We start from the raw sequence: 22,664 nt of genomic DNA, 5'->3' as shown, positions 1-22,664 counted from the left end.
TAAGCACAGCATTCAGCAATACTGAAGCTAATTTGGAGCTGTTTTTAACACTGAGTGGAATTTCTTTTGCTGACTTACTTTTCCAGTATTACTCTGAAGTTTTGGGATATAAGTAATTTTTTTTATTTTTTTTTTTTTCTGTGGAGCTCAGCTGCAGCAGAGAAAAAACCTTCACTCACTGTATCATAGAATCATAGAATACGCTGAATTGGAATGGACACATCAGGATCATCGAGTCCAACTCTTAGACCCGCACAGGACACCCCAACAATCCCCCCACGTGCCTGAGAGTATTGTCCAAGCACTTCTTGGAACTCCGTCAGCCTTGGTGCTGTGACCACTGCCCTGGGGAGCCTGTTCAGCGCCCAGCCACCTTCTGGGGGAAGAACTTTTTCCTGATCTCCAACGTAAACCTGCCCTGACTCAGCTTCGTGCGGTTTTCTCGAGTCCTGTCACTGCTCAGGAGCAGTTCTGCTCCACAGGAGTTACCACGAGTCACCATAGCGTTGTAAGTAACGCGACCATTGAGAGACCACGGTAATTTTCCGGAGTGCCCCGTTATTAAATGGCCCTAAAAAAGCCGAAGAAAACAGAAGTCATTTCCCAGGGCCGGTATTTTACGAGCAATCTTTATCAGGCGCTGACTTGCCCTGTTTAGGGAAGAGTTGTGATTTAACTGAAACGGAGCCCAGCAGGCACCGATGGGCGAGCTCCAAAAAAGCCCCCAAACGAACCCGCGGATCCCTTGGGCTGGAGCGCCAAAAACCAAACCCGAGAGAGCATCGGGGTCTCACAGGGGAGGGGGCACCGCCACCGCCTCCTCCTCCTCCTCCTCCTCCTCCTCGAGGTGTCCCTTGGCTTCCATCCGGCTTGTTTGTTTTCCACCGTGGGAGGAGGAGGAAAAGGGGAGCCCCAGGGGTCGGAGGCCGGGAAGAGGTGGTTGGGCTGCGCCCCCCGCGGGGTCCCGGGGTGATGGAGGCGGGCGAAGGGCAGCGGGCAGCGCCTCCTCCCCGCCCGCCGCGGGAGGAAGGGGCCGGGCGGCGCATCCACCTGCCGGCACCTGCCCCTGCCCCTTCCCCGCTCCCTGACTCCTCCCCGGCCGCAGCGGCTGCTCCCGGCTCCGTCCTCCCGTGTTCCAGCCCGTCCCGTCCAGCTCCGCCGGGAGCAGCCCCAGGTAAGCGCGGCCCCTTCGCCTCGCACGGGGCTCGTTCCCGAGAGCCGAGCGGAGCCACCCCGGGCGGCTCCCGAGGGAAGGGAAAGGGGGGAGGAATCGCCATCCCGACCGCTCCGAGTGGCGCCTGCTGTTCTTTTGGCTTTTAATGAAGGCGTTTCGGCTTTGCGGGGATGCGGAGGGACCCCGGCGGCGGAAAGCCCCGTCCCGTGGGGGTGGGAGGCGCCGGGTGACAAAAAAGCGAGCGGGGACGTAGTTCGCCCCTCTAAACGGTGTTTCCCCCCGCTTCCCCCTGCCTCCCCCTCTCCGTAGACGCTCTCTCCACTGGGAGATGCAGCGCGATAAAGTTGCGCTTCCCTGTGGGAAGCCGGGTTTGTAAGGGGAGCCGGGAGCTGAACTCGCCCAGAGAAGGTGGGTGGGCGATGTGAGTTCAGAGGATACCGAGCAGGGACGGGGGGGGGAAGGTGCGGAGAGCTCCGCGCACCTTTCCAAGTGGAGCTTGTCCATGTCTTGCCGTGGTGATGAAGGGCAGGAGATGAGGCAACTTTCTCAAGGTCACCGAGCGAGCAGCTGCTCGCAGGGAGAGTAAACCAGAACAACGCTTAGTTCTGGGGCCTCTTCAGCTTGTATTAATGCCACCACTGGTTCATTTTTTTCCCCAAAAAACTCTAATTTCTAGTTAAAGTTGTCATAATTCATCAAGTGATTTTGGAAGATCATTCTCTCGTTGAGCCTTTGTCCTAAGTTTCCCTGTTTGCCCTAAATTACACTAATCCCTTTAAGTGCTTTAGATTTTGGAAGAGTGACTTTTTTCAGGAGTCCTATCACCGAAACTTCTGGGCCAAATCTTTGCAAGCTGAAATCAACCCCCACTCCACACCTCCTCTCAGGTGTCTTTATGTTCCGAGTTTACTTGGCCCTCGAATTTCAACCTCAAGTCCCTGGGTGGGTTGGGTGGGTGTCAGTGAATTTAAAGGGCCAGTTCTCACGTCGAGCCTTTGTCCTAAGTATCCTTGTTTGCCCTGAGTAAAGTGACACTAATGCCTTTAGTGCTTTAGAAAGAGCCAAGGGAAACAGCTTGGATGATTTCCAGTATTAGGTGGGGAAAGATTTTCACAGTATTTTGGATTTTTATAGTGTTAGGTGTGGGAAAGAGATGGACATTGTGTGTGGCACAAATTAATGAACTGGGAAGTGATTGCAGTTGTGAGTGTTACCTACAAGGATCAACATAAATGTAAAGCCAAAAGACTAAGATAAAATTTGATGCCAAAGTAGGACTTAACATGTCTTTTTTCCTTTTTCCTTTCATTCTTAAAGTGTTAAAAATTATACTGGTTCATAGTCCCAGTCAACCTAGAGCAAATCCATCATGGCAGCCTAGCCTGAAAATGGAAATAAGTTGAAACTATGTTCCTGGATGTTGATGGAAAAGCAAAGTGACACATTATTCATAGAATTGTAGAATCTGCTGAGTTGGATGGGACCCATCAGGATCATCAAGTCCAACTCCTGGCCCTGCACAGGACCATCCCCAACTCACACCATGTGCCTGAGAGTGTTGTCCAAACACTTCTTGAACTCAGACAGGCTTGGTGCTGTGACCACTGCCCTGGGGGGCCTGTTCCAGTGCCCGACCACCCTCTGGGTGAAGAACCCTTTCCTGATTCCAGGGTGCTGGTCAAAATATTTCTCTTGGAGTTGTCAGTCCTGAAGATACAGCCTTTTCCTCCTGTATCAGTGCAGGGTTGGTCCACATGAGTATTTCCAGTGCCATGATGGTAGCTCAGCAGTGTCTATACTACTGCAGCAGTACTTCCCCCACATCTTGGATGCCTGGATCCCGAAACCTGTTTCTGGCAACATGAGCCTCCCCATGGAGTGAATTTAAACCTCCTGCCAGCAGATTTGCTTTTCATTCTTCTCTGCCATAGACCCATTAGAAATGGTTTGCAGCTTCTCAGGATTTGTAGTTCACAGATTGAAAATAGCTGACCTGGACCAGATGCCTAAATAAGTCTAATTTGTGAACATTGCTGGGGGCTTTTTTTCTGCAGAGTGGGTAACTAGTGCTATCATATTCATACAATATACATTTGCAACTCCAATATGGTAAACAGGTATTCTTGAGAGGTTCATTTCCTTGCCAGCAACTTTCAGTAACATAGACAGACACTTGAATTTTACTGCCAGAAGATAATAATCAAATATGAAGATAACAAGCAAATATGCTTCTGCCAGAAAATTATTTGCTTCTGCCATGGAAGAAGGGCAGAGGCAGAACTGGGGATGCAGTGTAGGGGAAGTAAGAATCCAAATGCCAGGCTGGCTGTTGGTGCATTCTCCAGCTCCTCCTGTGGTCTGGTGGTGGGTGCTGTGGTTTGCAGTTGTTGCCTGACCAATAGGTCCATCTCCTACCGTGGCAGGACGGCTGGTTCTTTTGGGCTCTTGGTCCTTTCTGTTTCAGAAATGGTTGTTTTTGTAGGGTCTTCTGGCACTCATCATCCACTCAGCCAGGCAACAGCATTTCAGCCTCCTTCCCCACCCCAGTGTTCCTAATGTGATGTACTTGTGGTAGGCTGAGGTTCATGGCAGTATCTGTTTTCAGAGAAGACAAATAGATGATTACTTGTAGCACAAATATGGCAGCCTATAACTGCTTAAAGAGACTGCTACACTCAGAGATTTTTAATGCCTTCTTTTGTCCATGTGGAAGTAGAATTAATCCTGGTTTCCTGGCCTCGGGAATACTGTTGTGGGCTTCACTGAGCTGCTGCTGATAGTGCTTATCAAGAGGCACTGTTTTTTGACTCCTGTTGATAAGTACACTCTACAGTATAATGATATTTTGGGGGCTAATCTAGAATAGCTTCAAACCTATTTCTTAGGAACTGTGAGAATGCTGAGATTTTGTTTGTGGCAACCTTTCATGTAAATATTTACATAGTCTCCTGTAGTTCTCAGGAAGATGTGTGATGTTACCCCACAGGCACGCTGAGTAGAGATCACCTCTATGGAGAAGGTTCCTGAAGGGCCAGGACATTGGGAAGAACCTGATTTTGATGACTTTGAGACATTCAGTCAATTTGTCTTTGACCCCTTCCAGGGGATAAATTTTACTCTGTGGAGTAAATTATGATCACTTTTTTTTAATCATCACAATAAGAATATTTAGTGCTACTTCCTGAAGTGTCAAGGAAATCTTATTAATGAAATGAGGTGAAAATCTTACTTAGTTCCTCTCCTTTTTAATTTATAGCTGGATTTATTTTAACCTTTCTATACTTCATTTGCAAGTCGTGATGACTTTTAGTACTGATTATTCAATAGAAATCTCGACCGTGTTTCTTTCCTCTTGTCCTGGTAGCAAAGGCAAGAATTATCCTGTTCTGTGAAATTGCTCTCTGAAAAGATAATGAAAATCAATCTGGAATCACCTCCTTCCTGGTTTTCCCTCTTTATTTTTTTTTTATTGCCCCTCTAATATTTCCTCCCCACTGTCGTATCATGGTTATATTGTGTTTGTGGTTATGCTACTGAAACTTCTCAGTGATCATAAAATGGTTGGGAATAAAAAAAAACAAAGGAAGCATATTTCCTTTCCAGCATCATCAACACCATAATTTGTCGGCTTGCCCTTTTTTAGGGTTGAGCTTTGCACTGAGATTACTCCTTTGCTATCTTAATGACTTTTGCCAGTTTGTTCATCTGGATAGTGGCAATTTTTTGGATGTGACACACTGTTTCAGGTTCATGTAGAGTGTTTGGATGCTTTTATGATTCCTCCTTTTAGAAGATGGGCTTGACTTCATTCATTTGGCTTTTGACTGTTCTGTTCTCTCCCATCTTTCTTGTTTGCATGTGGCTGCTTTTACGTAGGTCCACCTATGGAGAACTGGTTTGGTTTTCTTTGTTCTTGGTTGTTTTTTTTTCAACTGTTGACAACTATCATAGAGCTTAGCAAACAACTAACGTTGTTTCTGTCTCAGGAAATAGCACAAAATATGTATTGAAGCATTATGTAAATGCAGGAAGTAAACTGTTGCCAACGTAACTCTGGCTTCTTTGGCCAAGTTGAATTCACAGTGTTGAATTAGGATATCTGGAGGTACTTATTCCATCCTACTGACTTAGGCTTGGAAACAGCCTATGGTGATCTCCACATAGAAGCTTGTGGGAAGCAATTAACAGCCATGACATGGTTTGCACTAAGGAAGTACCTTATTATTTCTTGCATGGAGAAGCCAGCAGGTCAGGTTTGATTAACAAAACTGTGGTTAAACCTTTAGGGTTTCACTGCCTTTCGTTCTTTCTATTGTCTCTTTGGGATGCTGGCTCCTGGCTAGTGAAGGACACAGGCTGGATGAAGGAGCCATGACATGATGGTGGCAAAAGTGGAGCCTTTCCTTTGCCCAAAAGTCACCAGGTGAGGGGCTCAGGAGGATGTGGTGGTGACCCCTTAGAGCTGAGCAGCACAACTCTGTGCTCAGTGCTTTTCCCATCCGGGGGACAGAGTGGCTGTCACTGGGGTAGGGAGGAGGAAAACCCTTTGGAGGACTAATTGTCTAGAAAGTCTGTATTAGATTAAGTAGTATGTTATCAAATGCAGTATGTTATCAAATGAAGTACAACTCTACTGCAGCTTTTACCTAAAGATCTGATCTGCAGAAATCCATTGAAAAACTAAAACAAAACCAAAACCTGTTGGGTTGAATTTGTTTTGAATTAATCTAATATTTTAAAATTTTGCATTGCCGTTTTGTTAATTTTTTTTTTTTCATTTTGACAACTTTTACTGGAAATAATGATGTGTTTTTTTAATCTTAATGACCCATGGAATCACGTTGATATTAATACTCCTAAGGCATATGTGAGAAGAAGCTCAGATACTTCAAGCAGTAGCTGCCAGCTGTGAGGCAGTACATTTTCCTGTATTCATCAGGATACTGTGTCAGTGATGGCTTTTCACTCTCCTTATCTCCTGTCATTAGAAACAGTAGCTTTATTTCTGTACTTTCAGAGTTACCAAAGAAAAACACACTCAGTTCTGGACATTCTGTGTTACTGGAGGTCCAAGTGCTGGTTCTGCTCCACCCATACTGGAGTAAACTGAAGTTTTTGAAATTCAAGGACTCGACAGCATATGACTGAGAGGTCCCCTTCATTATTTGGGTTTATTTTTACCAAAGCTAGAAGGTGTTAGCAAGCCCCCCTGCAGTCTTTTGGCACCCTGGGCCCTGTCCCTTACACCTTGAAGCCTCTTTTGTGGGGGAACTCCATCCCTGTTTCCTTGCCTGGCATCTCTTGAAGTTTGTTTCTTCAGATGTACCCAGGAAAGTCCTGTTACAGCTCAGCAGTCATCAGGAAGAATGACTGGCAGTGGATAGTTGTGCATTCCCACTAAACTCTTCTGCATCAGAGTGGGTTTATGATGCTTTTACATGGGGTCTAGTTAAATTTATCTGATGTGTGAGGTGAGTTAAAGGCCAAAGTATTGGACTGAGATAAGACAGACTAGTCTCTTCTAGCTCTGTAGTTGTTGGGATGGGGAGTGTTTGACAGGTCAGTTTGTTCCTCCATGACCCACCTGCCTTATCTGACAAGTTGCTGCAGTTCCCTTGATGTATTTGTAAATGATTTTGAAGTTGTAGGAGTGATGTGTGCTTAACAAAACTAGATTATATCATTATTGGATGCTGTACATTGATTTTTTGCCTTAAACATTTGCGAACTAACGGGTTTATTTTCATCTAGTTTTAAAAAACTGGCAAATGTGTATATGGAATATCATGGAAAGCTGTATGTACCTATGACTTTCCTGTATTTTGTGATGTGATAGCTGTTATTAATCAGAATCTGGATGGGAAATATACTAACAAGTACTAAGTTGGGAGTGATGGTTGAAAAATAGTTAAGCAACAGAGATATTTTTCCTCTCAGTTCTTTAAAAAAAAAACAAACCACAAACCAATCCTAAAAGCTCCCCAAAAAAGAGTGAGGAACACACTTACTTGCCAATTTGCAAAGCCTTTCAAATAGTAATGTAAAAAATATTTGGGGCTTTTTTTTTTAATCATAGTACCTGTTGACTTACTTCAGAATCACCACTTCTGTCTGCTATGACCAAACCTCCTAATCCTTTTTTAGCTCTCCTTTTCAGAGAACGAGGAACGAAAATATCCTCCTCCAGCTTTTTAATTGTCCTCTAAGTCTGGGCAGAGCTGCACTCCCTGACTGCTGTGAAGAGCTGGGTAAGAATGGATGCGACATAAAGAGAAGCAGAAGTCCTGAAGCCTTAGTCACCAATCAGATGGACTTACTGTAAGTAGAATTAAGACTCGTTTCTTACCTGTTCTGCCATGCAGATAAGTTCAACAGTGCATTATTTACATTTTTTTGCCGTCACTAATAATCAAATATCAGCCTCAGCCTTCCCTAAACTGTCACAAAGCATTGGCACGCTCGAGGTGTCGAGCTGCTGTTGAAACTTGCTTCAAAGACATTTGCAGTTCAGTTTTGGGAGAGATGACACCTTGGTAGAGGTTTTAAAAACTAGTTTTATGCTTTGGGTTGAATTATGCTGAGTCTTAATGCAGCTGCAGTGTGCCTGTGTGCAGGGCTCTGCTCGGCAAGTTAGGGAAAAGTATTTCTCAGTGCATGACTGAGGCACTTCCTAGGCTTTTTTCCATGTGGAGTAACATGAGAAGATTCAGTAGATTACAGTATTTATTAAAATGATAGCTCATGGAGCTGTACCAGCAAACATTTTGTGTTTCTTGTGTCTGTGCTAATCGGTGGTTTTACTTAATGTTAATGTTTAACTTTAAAATAAACCACTGTATGCTTGAAACATTGGACATAGCTCTTCTTTTTAACTCTATTTTCAAAACTTTATGTCGATATTGTTTCCCTGCTGTGCTTCTCTCACCATTTCTGGTGCTGTGGCTACAACACACAACCAAGAAAACAAACTCTTTGCAACACGTAAGAGTGAAAAAAAATGTGGCTTGTGGGGCTGCGAGCTGTTATCAAATGAGTTGAATTTGTATTTCCTGATGCCTTGCTCGTGTTCTTGTTTCTGTGTCATAAACCTCAGAGTAAGTGTTACATGAGTAAGTGTTGAGAGAGGCAGGAGGACCTGAACTTGGTGCTGACACCGTGTGGGTTGTTGCCAGGATATTCTTTAACAGCGAGAGTGAGCACTGACTTAACCTTCTCAGTTTTGTGTGGCGCTCGTGTTAATGAATAGTTGCCACTGTATAATCCTCAGGGTTGTAGTGAGAGGCTATTGAGATCTGATTTCATGCTGCACCTTAATTTGTACCCTCTCTTCAAATACTTCCGTTTTTGTCTGTGGTTGTTTTTTATTTCCCCCCCTCTAGGTTTGGCATTTTTCCAAAGGGAAAACTGGCAAGAAAGGTGGACAGAGCTTCTGGTTGTCATTGTTTTCTTTTTTTTCTTTTTCTTTTTTTTTTTTGTTTTGTGTATAGGTTCATGCTTTACTTCCAAACACTTGAATTGTTTCTGTACTGTTGACAAAGGAAAGATGACCTCTACTGTAGTAAGTAATCAAAATGTTCACAATATTCATCTCTGATTTTTTTTTTTAATGATGTGTTATTTCTTTGTAAGTAACAGCCTATTGAGTAATGTACTGATTAGTAAGTCTTTTAAAACATGGAATATTTGCTGTGTTTTCTTTTCTGCAAAAAGGGAAAGAAATACTGTGAGACAGGTGTAGAGGCTTGAATTAGCTAACATTTGAAGTGCTCAGATGCTTTTAGGAGAGAGTTGTACTTTTAAAGCTTATTTTGGTGGGATAGGTTAGAACGGCTTCTAACTAGTTCCTACAGCTCTTCCAGGATAAATATCCCACAACCTGTTGTAGGCCAGCGTGTTTCAGAAATGGCTTAGGTATACCTGGTGTTGTCACAGGACAAAATGGGGCAGTAAGCATTTATCCTAGACCTGGACAAAGGCTGTTACTTGTCAGCATTTCTTTCTGTGACAGAGCTGCCTAAAGCTGTCCTTGCTGTTTATTTCTACCCTGTCAGATGTTCCAGTGCAAGCGTTTGTGCCACCAGCTTGGAGGGCTGGGCTCAAGAATCCTTCTCGGGCTGAGTTACTTTGGATCAGGAAACTGATCTTATCTTACATTTTCCAGCCTTGCTCTGTGTTATTTTTATTATTCAGAGTGTGAGGTGTTAGGCATGTGCTGTAAATCCCTTCCTCCCTGTAAACTGGAGTCACTAGTAAGTGTGTCTGTGTGGGGGGAGTGTGCATTGGCAGAATTACTGAGTTAGGGTTCTGACTGTGGATGGGTTTTGAAACTTTTGTCCTAATTGCTGTCTTGCCTCTTGTTTTTCTTTTTTTCTCCTGTTTCCTCACCCCCCTCAACATCACTATTTAGGGTCCACCACCGCCATACTACGAGAACCACGGCTTTCAGGCAGAACACATCTATCCTGCCCACCAGGCAGTGGGTGCTAATCCATATCCACACTTCTACTCCACAAATGCTCCCTCAGTGCCAAGCTATGTCCCAAGGGTTCACACCCACCAGTCCACCCGGCCAGTAGCACATTCATCCGGGAGATCATGTGCATCGAGTAAGTTTTGCTGGGATTTCTTCCAGTTTCGGGGCTCAAGATAACAAAGAAAAGGGATCTTCCCTTCCAACTCGTGCATTGAAGGAGCCACCTCCCCGTGCATGAAGAAGTGATATCTGGCTGGGATGCTGGTGTAACTGGACAGGAACATGGGTGATTTGAGGGAAGGATGGTGGAATGGAGAAAAGTTGTCTGGCAAAAAGGATCTGATTTTAATGTCAGGGAAATATGGTGCTGATGGGTGGAAATTACTGTATTTGTGAACTAATTTCTCTTTTTCTCCTTGCTTTCATTTCAGGTTTAAGGAAAACCATAATAATAATATTATCTGTTTTGATAGTCATTTGTTGTGCAATTGCTGCTTTCTTCATCTGGTATTTTCGTAAGTTGTTGGTTTTTTTTTCTTGTTTGTTTTGTTTTGAAAGAAAAATGCATTAAACTTTGAAAGTTAGAAATATACATTCTCATCTTCCATTTCATGCCAAATTAAGGACAGGCAAGTCTTTGTTCCTTTTCTCCTGAGAGATGAACTAATGTTACTTTTTAATGGCTCAGTTTTGTTAGTGGGTTGGTTTTTTTTTTTGTTCTCTCTTTTTAATGAACAATGCTGCTGTCTCTTCCCTTCCCCTTCATCAGTTACATATGTTTTTGATGTTAAGAAATGTCAGCTTTTTGACTGTTCAGGAGAGGCTTATTCAGGTGGCTCCTCTGGGAAGGTTCCCTCTATCTGACAAGAGCTGATGCAGGACAGCTAGTAAAGAATATTCCACCTCTGGCAAGGGTTTGTGAATTGAGGGAGAGCTGGCACGTGACTGTGCGTGGCCAGCACATTCTCTGGTGCAGGGGACTCCTTAGAGAAGTCACTGTGGAGCATCAGAAACTGAACTCTGTCCCGAATTTAAAGTTCACTTAATTTTAAGCGAAGGAAGGAGGTTGCAGTAAATTTGTATACCTTAACTGCAAGAGTGTAAACGGTCAAGGTGTGTTTTGGTTTGGTCAAATGGGACCTCTCTCTGAGCAGAGGTCATTTAAATCCATTTCTTTGTTTCTGTGAGGCTTTTGCTTTGAAAGTGTGTAAACACTGGACAAGCCCAGCCCGTCTCACCACCTTAAGCCATACAATGGATGATACATTCACCTTGGAAGTCATCCACAACTGGGGTGACTGAGCTCTGAACAATTCTCTTCAGCTGGAACAATTCTCTTCAGCTTAAATGAAGTTTGCCTCGTGCTGTCGTCATTTCTCTTTCAATGAAAGCCACTTTTCAAAGGAAATTAAAATCCATTTTTTTATGGTTTTAGGAGCCTCTCCTTTCTGTGCAGTGCAGGAAAAGAGGAAGAGAGATCTAGTTGAAGATGTCCCTGATCATTGCATTGGGGTTGGACTAGACGATTTTTAAAGATCCCGTCCAACCCAAACTATTATCTGATTCTAAGAGAGTTCATTTAGAACTACTAGGATGACACTTTGTGTTCTTAGGGGTGTTTTTTTCACTCACTTTGATTTATACAGGGTGACTGTAATCTTCTTTTAAATGACAGGAAAAGTATATAATTGGAGCACTCACTTTCTTCCTCTCTAAAGTGTGACACTTTGTCAGTGAAGCTGACTCTTTTTTGACAACTTAATGGCTCTTGCTTATTCAGAGGAGGCCAGTGGCCAAAATCCAATCAACTGCATCAGTGACTTAATCTGACAAGTGATCTAAAGGCCAGAGCAAGACATCCTGTTGTGTCAGGCTGGGCTTCCTCCCATCTCTGAGTTTAAGAGCTCCTATCAAAGTGGAGTCCTTGAGAGCTGGCAGTGGGCACCTGAGGCTCCCTGATGTTCAGCCTTAGGGCTGTTTCTCTCTCTCCCTGCAGTGGAGAATCATTGTCTGGGCTCCCTGATCGAGTGTGGATCTTCAGGATTGTGCACGTCACCGTCTCAGTGGTGTGATGGAGTGAGTGACTGCCCCAACGGGGAGGATGAAACCCGCTGTGGTGAGTGACGGCGTGGGGGGCTCGGGGAGGAGACCTGCAAAGAGTTTTTGAGCAAATGGCCTTGTCCAAAGCTTGCCTAAGTTACAATAGGACAGTTTTAGCCTAAGTTATATCTCTAAAATGGTTTAGGATGCTTGAGGGCTCTGAAGGGGGTGTATCTAGATATTCAGTTTGGTTTTCGTCTAATTGAAAAGCTGAAAGAAAACGTCTGACTCAGGGGTTTGAGATGCCCTGACTTTGAATCAGTTTTTTAAATATTACCTTTTAATTTGAGTAGGGCTTGTGCAAAACTGAATGTAACATTGTCTCTGGAATGAACAGTGGTTGTTGACTTCTCAGTAAACCTCAGGTGGTAACATAAACCTGAGGGTCTTCAATCACGCTTGTCTTTTTCCATATATTTTGCATTCCTTGTTCTCCCCATAACTCTTCAACTACTTCATAACTCCTTTGTGCTATAAAACCTGGCCTGATCATTGTTTCCAACAGAAAGGGTGCCAAGGGAATCAAGAGAATGTAAAGCTGACGGTAGAAGGTGGAAACATCATTGATTTGTAGATTCCAAAGGTGTGGTACCTTGTTCCTGTCACCTGCGCCATGCTGGAAAAGTCCAGCTGTGCTCTTATTCTCTCTCTGTGAACTTTTATTCAGCACATGCCTCTTGCAGGATTAGCCTTTACTGGCATATGCTCTAAAGCTGTTCCTCTCCATTTGATTGAATAATGGGTTCTTGGAGGAGCTTGTTCAATCTGTTCTTTTCCTTGAGCTATTTTATATTAAATTCTTGTGCAAATAAATACATAATGGGGCATGGAATGCCAGAGCTAATTGCTCCTTGTTACATTCTTGCCCTACAAGTGCTTCTCTGAAGAAATTTGGTGTATTAGGATACAAAGTATATTACAATAGATTATATTTTATTTATACACAGTATGTGATATATTAAGAAATACATTGTTGTGTAGGTAAAAGATAACAAAAGGTTGACTATTGCAATCTTTCTCAGTGGTATTTCTCAGAATAAGAAAGAGAATTTTGAGCATAAAAGCTGAAGATGAACAATGTCTCGTACACTTGCATTTTAAAACTGGTAGTTCTTTTAAAGTGCCTTACGCACAAAAAACTAAGTCATTGCCATGTTTTGGTCTCCTGGATATTTACTCAGAATTTGAGTAGAAGGCAGCATTAAATTAACATCAATTCATACACAGAAGTGAATATTATGGGTAACAATACTTTTAAGTAGAGAAAGAGCAGTACTATAGTGTGTGATGTTCTTGGTTTCTCTTTTTTCCCCCCCTTTCTCCCTTTTCTGGCAGTTAGACTTTTTGGACCAAATTTCATCCTGGAAGTTTATTCACCTGTCAGCAAATCCTGGTATCCTGTTTGTCAAGATGATTGGAATGATGACTATGGGAAGATTGCATGTAAAGACATGGGCTACAGTGTGTAAGTCCAGCCTTCACCAGCTTTTGCACCTATACATGGAAAGGTTAAAATTTGTCTCTTCCATTTTTAAAAGCACATGTCTGAGCCAAAAAACACATGGGTCTGATGCTGTTAGTGGAGGCTTTTGCAGACTCAAAAGGGAATGTTGCTCCAACAAGTCTGGCCCACATGGGGTGACCACTTGCTGTGGGGTCACTTGTATCCACTACATTCCCATACAACATAACTTCCAGAGCTCTCTCAGGTCATTGAAATGGCTCAGTGACATCCAGTCTGACTTAATCTGTCAACACAAGTATTACACAGAAAGCCTTGATCTTCAGAGGGCACAACACCAGCTCTGTGGAAAAAAGAGAAGGCTCAGGGGTGACCTAATTGTGGATTTCCAGTACCTGAAGGGGCCTACAAGAAACATGGAGAGGGACTTTTTAACAAGACCATGTAGCAACAGGACAAGGGGGAATGCATTCAAACTGAGAGTGTGTAGGTTTAGATGAGATATTACGAAAAAATTCTTCCCTGTGAGGGTGGTGAGGCCCTGGCACAGGTTGCCCAGAGAAGCTGTGGATGCTCCACCCCTGGAAGTGTCCAAGGCCAGGCTGGATGGAGCTCTGAGCAACCTGGTCTAGTGGAAGGTGTCCCTGCCCATGGCAGGGGGGTTGGAACTGGATGATCTTTAAGATTCCTTCCAACCCAGACCTTTCTATGATTCTGTGATAAGATCACTGTAAACGTTTGTGCCCTGAGTGCTGCCCACGTTCTCCCCATGTAACGCCACAGCCTAAAGTCTTCTGTGGTTTAAATATTTTATGTTGCCTCTCTTTGATACAGTTGGAAAATGCTGTCCTCTGTTGTGTGTGGAGCAATGGAGTGAATTTTTGAGGCAGGCAGAACTTGTGTGTTCCAGTTCCAGCTCCAGTAGTTCCAACTCCAACCCAGCAGCAAGAGAACCTCAGCTAGAAGACCTGGAAGAAGAACAACACTTGCTGCCCTTTTTGTTGTCCCACTGAAACGTGGATGTCACAATTTAGTGCACCTGAACTTTGCTGTGCTGTGTAAATGTACTGGCAAAGTACATTCACTTCATATTTCCCTGTTACATGAGGCTGAGCATTTCTACTGTGCATATTGGATAAAAATACTTTTTTAACCCAGTAACTGTTTGATGTTTAAACAATCTGAGTCTCTGGCACTGTACTGCACCACCAGGGTTCTGTGTTTACTTAAAAATACAAATAAATATTGTTAGTGTTGTCATGTCAGAAGCTCCAGCTTGGCATAGCTTATTGTTCCTTGTTGGAAAACTGAAATTACTGAGTTTTATAATGGGCTTTCTATTTTGCAGGGATACATATTACTACAGTCATGGGGTGGTACCTGATGTCAGCTTTAAAAGCTACATGAAGCTGAACACAAGTGCTGGGAATATAGACTTGTACAAAAAGCTGTACAGCAGGTATCTGTCTAATATAAACCTCTTTCCTTTTACCAGGGGTCTGTTTAGCTGTTGTAAGAGGTGTAGGTTCTGCTTGCAGCATAATGCAAGCACATCTTTCAAGAGGGATTGTTAGAGGAAGACTTTGTTTTTAATCTGATTGCAGCAGCTGCTCTCCCTTCTGTTTAAAAGCACAGCTGCCTTTTCTCCATCCTTCCTCTCATCTTTTAAAAGATGTCCCATCCTGTTCCCTCCTTGCTCTCTAGAAGGTTACCATGTCAAAGGTAATTATCTAAGGCTCTTTGACCATCAGCAGGAATTTTTGTGTAGTGACAATAACTACAAGCTGTAACACATTCACAGCAGCTGGTACAGCTTTTTTTTTCAGTTGCAAGAACACACAGCGTGCAGGAATTGATCTTTCACTGTGGAAAGTATCATTTTTATTCTCATTAAACAACTCTGAAGTGTCTGATTCCAAAGCCTATAGACTGCTGTGCCTGGCAAACTTCTGCAGCTCTCTTGTTTAGATGCTTCTACAACTACTTCATAAATCAGCTGAGCTTTTTCTCATGCTGTTCTTCATCTTGCTCCTCAATAGGCTTACAAACCTTTTGTACTGGCTTCTTCAGTCTTCCACATAACAGTTTTGGTGAATGCAAGAAATGGTGGAGGCCAGATGGTTGCTGGTAGGGTAGCTGGAGAGAGTGAAGAAAGGAGGGAACCCTCAGCAGGAAGATGAGGCTGAAGGCAGGGCATGTAGCTGGAAAGGGTAGGAAGCAGCTGGAGGGTGGACTTTTCTCACCATTTCCTTCACTGTGTGCCTAAGATCATCTTTGGTTTTTTATTTCTCTTGCAGTGATTCCTGTGCTTCAGGACATGTGGTTTCTCTGCGCTGCATAGGTAAGTCACTGTGGTTTTCACACTTCTGCTGGTTCATGCTTTGAAATGCTCTAGCTGGGAAATCCTTTTGAATCTCCATAAATACCCGCTGTCTTTGGATGGGCAAATGATATAAATCTGGTTGCCAAGTTTCGAAAGGTTCAGTTTAAGAGGCAGGGTGGGAGAGGAGGAGAATGTTGTATCCCCAGTTGCTTTGGTCTTTGCTGCCACAGGTTCCTTTAAATGACTTGCCTGTGTTGAAGCTCTGTAGCCCTCACCTGGAGCCATGGTGGGATGTCTTTGGCACCTTTGCTCTCCAACACTCAGCCATTGAGCAGGCAGTGCCTTCTTGGTGGTGATGGAGTGAGGAGTCTCCTGGCTGTTGACTGCTTTGTGGAACAGCACAGAAACACAGAAGATCCAGAGTGGGAAGGGCCCCAAAGGATCGTCAAGTCCAACCCTTAGTCCTGCACAGGACCATCCCCAAGAGTCACATCATGTGCCCCAGAATATCATCCAAACACTTCTTGATCTCTGTCAGCCTTGGTGCTGTGACCACTGCCCTGGGGAGCCTGTTCAGTGTCCAACCACCCTCTGGGTTAAGAACACTTTCCTAATATCCAACCTAAACCTCCTCTGACACAACTCCAGGCCATTCCCTGGGGTCCTGTCCCTGGTCACCACAGAGAAGAGCTGAGTACCTGCCCTTCCTCTTCCCCTCCCAAGAAAGTTGTAACTGCAATGAGGTCTCTCCTCAGTCTCCTCTTCTCCAGGCTGAACAGACCAAGTGCCCTCAGCTGCTCCTCACACGGCTTCCTCTCATGGCCCTTCACTGTCTTTGTTGCCCTCCTTTGGACACTTTCTAAGAGCTTGATGTCTGGTGTGTGTCTCGCCAGAGATGCTTGAAAGCTGTAATGAACCTCTGGTTTATAGTTTGTGGTGAACCAAGGGCAGCAGCTGCCAAGCAATGTTTGCAATTTGATGGGGGTTCTGCCCTCTTGGACAATTGGGATCCTGGTGTCAGGGCCGGGGCCTGAGCTGTGGCAGTGCAAAGGTGGAGAATCCATCTTCCAGCTCGCTGTTTAACTCACTCCCGTGCGTGTGATTGACTCCTCAGAGTGCGGCCTGTCCACCAAGAGCGTGAGCGTCATGAACAGGATCGTGGGCGGCAGCGGGGCCGTGCTGGGGCAGTGGCCGTGGCAGGTCAGCCTGCACGTGGAGGGCACCCACGTCTGCGGGGGCTCCATCATCACCCGCCAGTGGATCGTGACGGCGGCACACTGCGTGGAAGGGTGAGCCCCACCCCTCTCCCAGCTGCCCATCTCCCTTGCTTCGGGCTGAAACGCACAAATTTATCGAAGCCTCCCAACTTTCTGCTTATAAAACTCGCGTGCAGGTGCGAGGTGCAGCGTTTTGTCCGTGTAGCGGCATGAGCCCGAAGTCTTATGGCAAAATTTATTCTGGCTGCTGGTCATCTGTCTGCTTTCTGCAGGAAGAAAGCCTTATTTTGCGTGTTAAAGGTGGAAATTAAATTGGATGGTGGTGTTGGATGCAGATACCCACCCAATTTAAGATGTAAATTCAAGGCACCAAAATTAACACCAGACAGTACAATGTTTTCATGAAGATGCCGAACTGAACTGTGGGAAAACACAAAGAAAATGGAAAACAAATTTTCCCTAACCCTCGAGTATTGCACTACTGTAGATATGATCAATTTGAAGATACTTGTACCATTTATTTCCTCATATCTTCGTGCCACAGGGTAGTAAAGTCCAAGTCAGTATTAAACGTGGATTTATACCTATCCAAGCAGCACTTTATGTAGCCATCAACAAGAAAAATAGCTGATGCTTTGTACATTTTTAACCTATAAAGGAGAGTTGAGGGTGCTGCGGTACCTTGTGTTTAAAAGGTGGCTGCTTCTGTTGGAGGGAAAACCCACAAAGCAAAACATTTTTAATGCTGGTTGGCTATATCACAGTTTGAGGCTAAGGCAAGGAAAAATAACTTTGTCCTTAACCTTGAGGAAGGAATGCAAGTGTTTATTTTTATGTGGTGATCTTATCCCTCCTTTGTTGTATGATTTGAGCTCTGTAGTATGCAAAAGCTTTGGGAATGGCAACCAAGCTCTAGCTGGCACAAACCTGGTTTTCAGTCTTGATTTGGTTTTTTTTGGAGGTGGAATGACTTGCAGGCACTCCTCTGCCTTGGCAGTTCTCATGGAGGGAGTTTTAACACTTGTGGGAAATTTTCTATTAAGCATTTGTAAACTGTGCTGGAGCACAAGAAGTTACTTAAATTGCATCGAGCAAGCATGCTTAATGTTAAAAGAAAACACCACCACCAAAACCAAGCAAAAAAACCCCCTGGCATTTTCAAGATAATGAAATTCCCTCACTAGATCATGTTTTTACTAATTTTGGCTTCTGCTTCCCTGTGTTCTTTGGATAGAACAGGTGAGTGATACCACTGACATGTGAGACCTCAGAAATAACTCCTTGATCCCTCAGCCATGGAAATCAATAGACTTCAGTGTTGCAGTCTCAGACTTTAATTGCTGTGCTGAGTGACATGAGGGGATGGACAGTGATACTTAACCCATTTTGAAGATTTTTTGGATATATGTATGAAATTAGAGTCCAGTTTTCCTAAAGTTGGATGTATTGCAATTTTTTTATCTTATTCTTCAGAAATGGTAGCCAAATGCATGTGCATTCTTGTACATTTGACTACAATTCCTGAAGACAATGTTTTGAGGGTCAATACTCCATGTCTTGTTACCACAGAAGCAAACCTTCTAACCTTTCTTTCTCTACAGACGATTTTCTGACCCACACAGCTGGAGGGTTTATGCTGGGATTCTGAATCAGAATGAGATGCTCTTCAGAAGTGGATACAGAGTGCATCTGATTATTTCCCATCCGGATTACGACACAGATTCTAAAGACAATGATGTTGCCCTTATGAAGTTGGAGTCACCACTGAGTTTTACTGGTATGTATCCTGCTCTTCTTAAGGCAAAAATCCAGTGCCAATGAATACATCTTTTAAAACTTCTGAGTGTCATCAAGAAATCCTTGTGGGTACTTATGAGAAGAACATAAATGTGGGTACAGTCAACTTAGAGGCAGGGTGGAGGAAAAGACTGAGGGCACAGCCTCTGATTTTGTAAGTAGGATTTATTTAAGTCTGTTACATGTACAGGAGGTTTAGGCTCATCTCAATAATGTACTTTTATCTCAGAATGGTGCTTAAGTATTGCCACTGCTCTATGTGTCTTAGTGGAGCAGCTGACTACATCCTAAATCAATTTATCAATGATGGTCATCATTTGATGGTCATCATTTTGATGGTCAAAAATACCCAATCCCAGAACCAAACATTATAAGAAGTTCCTTTCATAAACATAGATGTAGGTTGTTTGTAAGCAAGGAGTACAAAATAACAAATGGTTATTAAACTTGCAGTGCTTTTCCTGTACAAGTTATTTGTATATCAGTGCATCAGCTTAAACCTGCTAGAAGTACTCTGGAAAGGATTTTCTGCTATTGAGAGGAGGGAGAGTGTGTGTTTACCAGGTTTTTGTGCTGCACACCTCTCGGGAATATATATATAGGGACTGAATTCTGCTTGCACTGAAATTATTTTCAGCAGAGTTTTGCAAAGAGAATGCAGAGCTGTTCAGTGTTTCAGAAGTTTTTCTTCTTTTTTGTCCTCTACTGACCAGAAGAGCTGGTGTTAATTGTTCTAGTTAGCCTGATGAATTGAGCGAGAACCACTAACTGCTAGTTCCTCAGTTTGAGGTGAAGATGAAGCAGATTTGAGGTGAAGATTTGATAGTCCTCAGGGAAAGGGCAGCTGGTAAACTTTCTGCTGCTGCCTGCATTGCACAGTGTTGCTCACCTGCAACGAAGGTAAAGTGCAGAGAAAATGTGTGGTGTGCAAGTGGTGGTGGTGCTGAGATACTTCATTTGCATTTATTTTTAATTCTGTCTGCACATCTGGGATTACAGATGTTACTCTGTTTGTTTTGCAGAAACTGTACGGCCAGTTTGTCTGCCAAATCCAGGAATGATGTTCCAGCCTGATCAGCAGTGCTGGATATCAGGGTGGGGAGCAGAATACCAAGGAGGTAAAGAGTGGTTCTGGTCTTCTAAATAAATAGTCCTCTTCAGCTTATGAATAACCATTTCATGGGCTGATTGGGCAGTTTGCTCTAGATCTGTTGATAAACTACTTTTTCACCCCTTTTACAGTCCCCAGTGTTTACCCAGGGCCTTCTGTCTCAAAGCAAGTTGTGATCTGCAGAGGGCTCTCAAATCAGTACTGGGGCCCAGAAATATTCACCCAGGAAACAATTCTGTGCCCCTGACAGCAGGGCCACCTCTCCTGTAACAGGGATTGCTGTGTGCCAAACCAGTCCTCTGGAGGTGGGAAAGGGCAGGAGCCTGTCCTTTCCTCCACCTCAGGCTAAAATAGCATGATGCAAGTAGATTTGTAAGAATGGAAAAGGGAGGAAAGGTTTCTTTCAGTAAAAGAAGGTATTGGGTGGGGAGGGGGGTGTTGAGGAAGCTGAGCCCTGAATATGGGAATTGCTGGCAGCTGGTGCTGGACCCTGAAACTATGGGGAGCTCCTCATCACCTCTTTCAGACTTATTATATTTTAAAAGTCCATCCTGCTGCTTCTAGTAAGATTATTTCATCTTGGACTGTGCTGGCTGTTGGGATTTGTAGTAGCAACTTAATGTGATGCCTATTCTAATTTTGTCTTTATATGTTTGTGCCTATTTCAATTTCAGGCAAAACATCAAACATCTTGAATTATGTTGCAGTGCCCTTAATAGAACGTTCAAGGTGTAATTCTCCCTCTATCTATAGTGGCATGATTTTGCCTACAATGATCTGTGCTGGAAATCTAGCAGGAGGAGTCGATTCCTGTCAGGTAATTATTCCTAATTAGCATCTAATAATGATCTGATTATTTTTGTGGTCTTTCACACGAACAAATCCCATGCCCTGCCCTCAAAATTAAAAGTTTCCATAACATTTGGTTGGACTTCAGGTTCCCCTTGTGGTGCATCCCTTTAAAAGCTTTTGTTTCATCTTCTGAATGGCTGCCAGTGCTGAGTTCTGTCTAAATACCCGAAGAGGGTGAGGCAGTTCTTATTAATGCTTCAAGGATGGTTTGTTATCTGGTACTTGAAAGTGATCAAATGCTCTTCATAATCACAGCATTATTAGCATTATTATGGTAATTATCACAGCATTATGCTTGTGAACAGTCAATAATGCAGGTCTTACTTAGGGCTGGGGCAAATGATTTTCATCCCTGTTGCAAGCAGACATCATTTAATACCAAAATTGCCATCACATTTTGTTTTAGTGACTGCCTAAAATGGCGGTTAGCTTTTTTTTTTTTTTTGCAAACTCAACCTGTATTCCTGCAGTGAAATGGATCTTATCTTTCCTGGTGGCCAGGTCACTAATGAAATGCTTGTGTTCTGTGCAGGGTGACAGTGGAGGCCCACTGGTGACTAACAAAAACTCTGTGTGGTGGCTGGTTGGAGATACCAGCTGGGGAACTGGCTGTGCTACTCCCAATAAACCTGGAGTGTACGGGAATATGACAGTGTTTACAGATTGGATTTATAGAAATATGCAGGTAAAATATTTGGAGTTTTTTTTGAAAATGTTACGTGTCCCAAATCCTGAAACACGATTTTATTTTTAAAAATAAATAAATAAATAAATGGGACTTGGCTGCTCATTAAGCTGTTTTGTTGGGAAGCATCCTAGTAATTGATAAGACAGAACTTGAACCTTTGTATTTTGTTTTGTTTTGTCTTTTAAACAGGCAAACAGATGACAACGACGTCTGATCGATGTTTCTGAGGACAAGAATAAATGAAGCCATGGGTGCCTGGGATATTTATTCACTTTGCAATTGATTTTTTTTTTTCTCTTTGAATTTTCTTTTTAAAAATGTCATGAAGGATTGCACACTTGGTTCTGTGCTGGCTACAGTGACTGATCGTAATCAGTGAAGGATTATCACAATGAGCACCTTTCTTCTCCTTGTGGTGCCTGGCAGAAAGTCATTCTGTCAACTGCTTGCTAAAATGTCTCTCTTTAGTTGAGTAACTTTCACTTGATAATCAGGTACAGGCTTATAATGGCAATTTAAATCACAATTTAATTTAAGATTTTCATAGCAGGATGCTGAGACAGTTGGTTTAGTAGTCTTTTAAATTAAATGTTAAATAATGTGAATGTTGAATCTCTGAGCTGCTGGTTGGCAATTTGAAAAGAAATTAATGTTTTTTTTAGTGTAGAATCATGGAGTGGTTTGGGTAGGAAGGGACCTTAAAGCTCATCCAGTTCCAACCCCTTGCCATGTGCAGGGACCCCTCCTACTAGCCCAGGTTGTTCCAAGCCCTGTCCAACCTGGCCTTGGACACTTCCAGGGATGGGGCAGCCACAGCTTTTCTAGGCAACATGTGCCAGGGCCTCCCCACCCTCACAGGGAAGACTCTCTTCCCAAAGTCTAATCTAAACCTACCCTCTTTCAGCCTGACATCACTACCCCTTGTCCTGTCCCTCCAGGCCCTTGTTCAAAGTCCCTCTCCAGCTCTCTAGTAGCCCCCTGTAGGTGCTGGAAGGGGCTCTGAGGTCTCCCTGGAGCCTTCTCCAGGCTGAACAACCCCAGCCTGTCCTCACAGCAGAGGTACTCCAGCCCTTGGTCCACCTTTGTGGCCTCCTCTGGACTCACTCCAATAGGCTCATGTTGGGGATCCCAGAGCTGGATGCAGCACTCCAGGTGAGGTCTCAGGAGAGCAGAGTAGAGGAGTATATGTGAAGGGAATTTTTCATGCACTACAGCAGAGGCACAGGAAAAAAAGAATACTGTACATTCAGGTAGTTAAAAATCCTCAGGATCTCAACACAGCAGTCACCCAAGTCAGATTGTCCGATGTGAGACCAGTCTGGCTGCCTCAGCCATTAAAAGTGCTGTTCTGCCTTAAAGCTGCTCTGAACCCAAAAAAGGCAACCCCTGCCATCATTTGCTTTGGAGGGTATGGAGAGGGATGTCAGGTATGGAGAGGGATGTCAGGTATGGAGAGGGATGTCAGGT

General features: G+C 43.7%; 1 protein-coding gene and 1 long non-coding RNA gene across 8 annotated transcripts in view; both read left to right on the top strand.

Annotated features, from left to right (window-relative positions):
• Window positions 1–1,065: 1,065 nt before the first annotated feature.
• TMPRSS2 (transmembrane serine protease 2) lies at window positions 1,066–21,834 on the top strand. Of its 6 annotated transcripts, none has more exons than XM_027635242.1 (15): window positions 1,066–1,174; window positions 7,332–7,492; window positions 8,662–8,732; window positions 9,582–9,780; window positions 10,079–10,162; window positions 11,620–11,763; window positions 13,083–13,212; window positions 14,558–14,668; window positions 15,507–15,550; window positions 16,647–16,821; window positions 18,351–18,526; window positions 19,569–19,664; window positions 20,332–20,474; window positions 21,042–21,194; window positions 21,387–21,834. In XM_027635242.1, the coding sequence occupies exons 3-15, from the start codon at window positions 8,718–8,720 to the stop codon at window positions 21,396–21,398; spliced, it is 1,482 nt and encodes a 493-aa protein (XP_027491043.1). In that variant the 5' UTR covers window positions 1,066–1,174; window positions 7,332–7,492; window positions 8,662–8,717; the 3' UTR covers window positions 21,399–21,834. The 6 variants fall into 6 exon arrangements, with proteins under 6 accessions (XP_027491043.1, XP_027491033.1, XP_027491062.1 ...); XM_027635232.1 differs by having other exon boundaries at window positions 7,319–7,492; XM_027635261.1 differs by lacking the exon at window positions 1,066–1,174 and adding an exon at window positions 1,565–1,582.
• A 313-nt stretch (window positions 21,835–22,147) lies between these two features.
• The window catches only part of LOC113943459, a 1,116-nt gene continuing 599 nt past the window's right edge, over window positions 22,148–22,664 (top strand). The window contains exon 1 of one of the 2 annotated variants that reach the window (XR_003526333.1): window positions 22,148–22,624. This is a non-coding gene — a long non-coding RNA (uncharacterized LOC113943459). Of the gene's footprint in view, window positions 22,644–22,664 lie in introns of both variants that reach the window. The other variant, XR_003526334.1, reaches the window with a different exon arrangement.

Source organism: Corapipo altera, unplaced genomic scaffold, assembly GCF_003945725.1.
Source record: "Corapipo altera isolate COAL_440 unplaced genomic scaffold, ASM394572v1 0, whole genome shotgun sequence".
Lineage (NCBI taxonomy): Eukaryota > Metazoa > Chordata > Aves > Passeriformes > Pipridae > Corapipo > Corapipo altera.
The sequence above is the reverse complement of the archived record's forward strand: the minus strand, read 5'-3'. Positions and strand labels throughout refer to the sequence as shown.

Coding starts and splice junctions, on each gene's coding strand:
- TMPRSS2 (XM_027635212.1), top strand. CDS start 8,065: ATGTCGATATTGTTTCCCTGCTGTGCTTCTCTCACCATTTCTGGTGCT. Junction 8,156..8,661: donor AAACAAACTCTTTGCAACAC/GTAAGAGTGAAA, acceptor TTTTGTGTATAG/GTTCATGCTTTACTTCCAAA. Junction 15,551..16,646: donor GGTTTCTCTGCGCTGCATAG/GTAAGTCACTGT, acceptor TTGACTCCTCAG/AGTGCGGCCTGTCCACCAAG.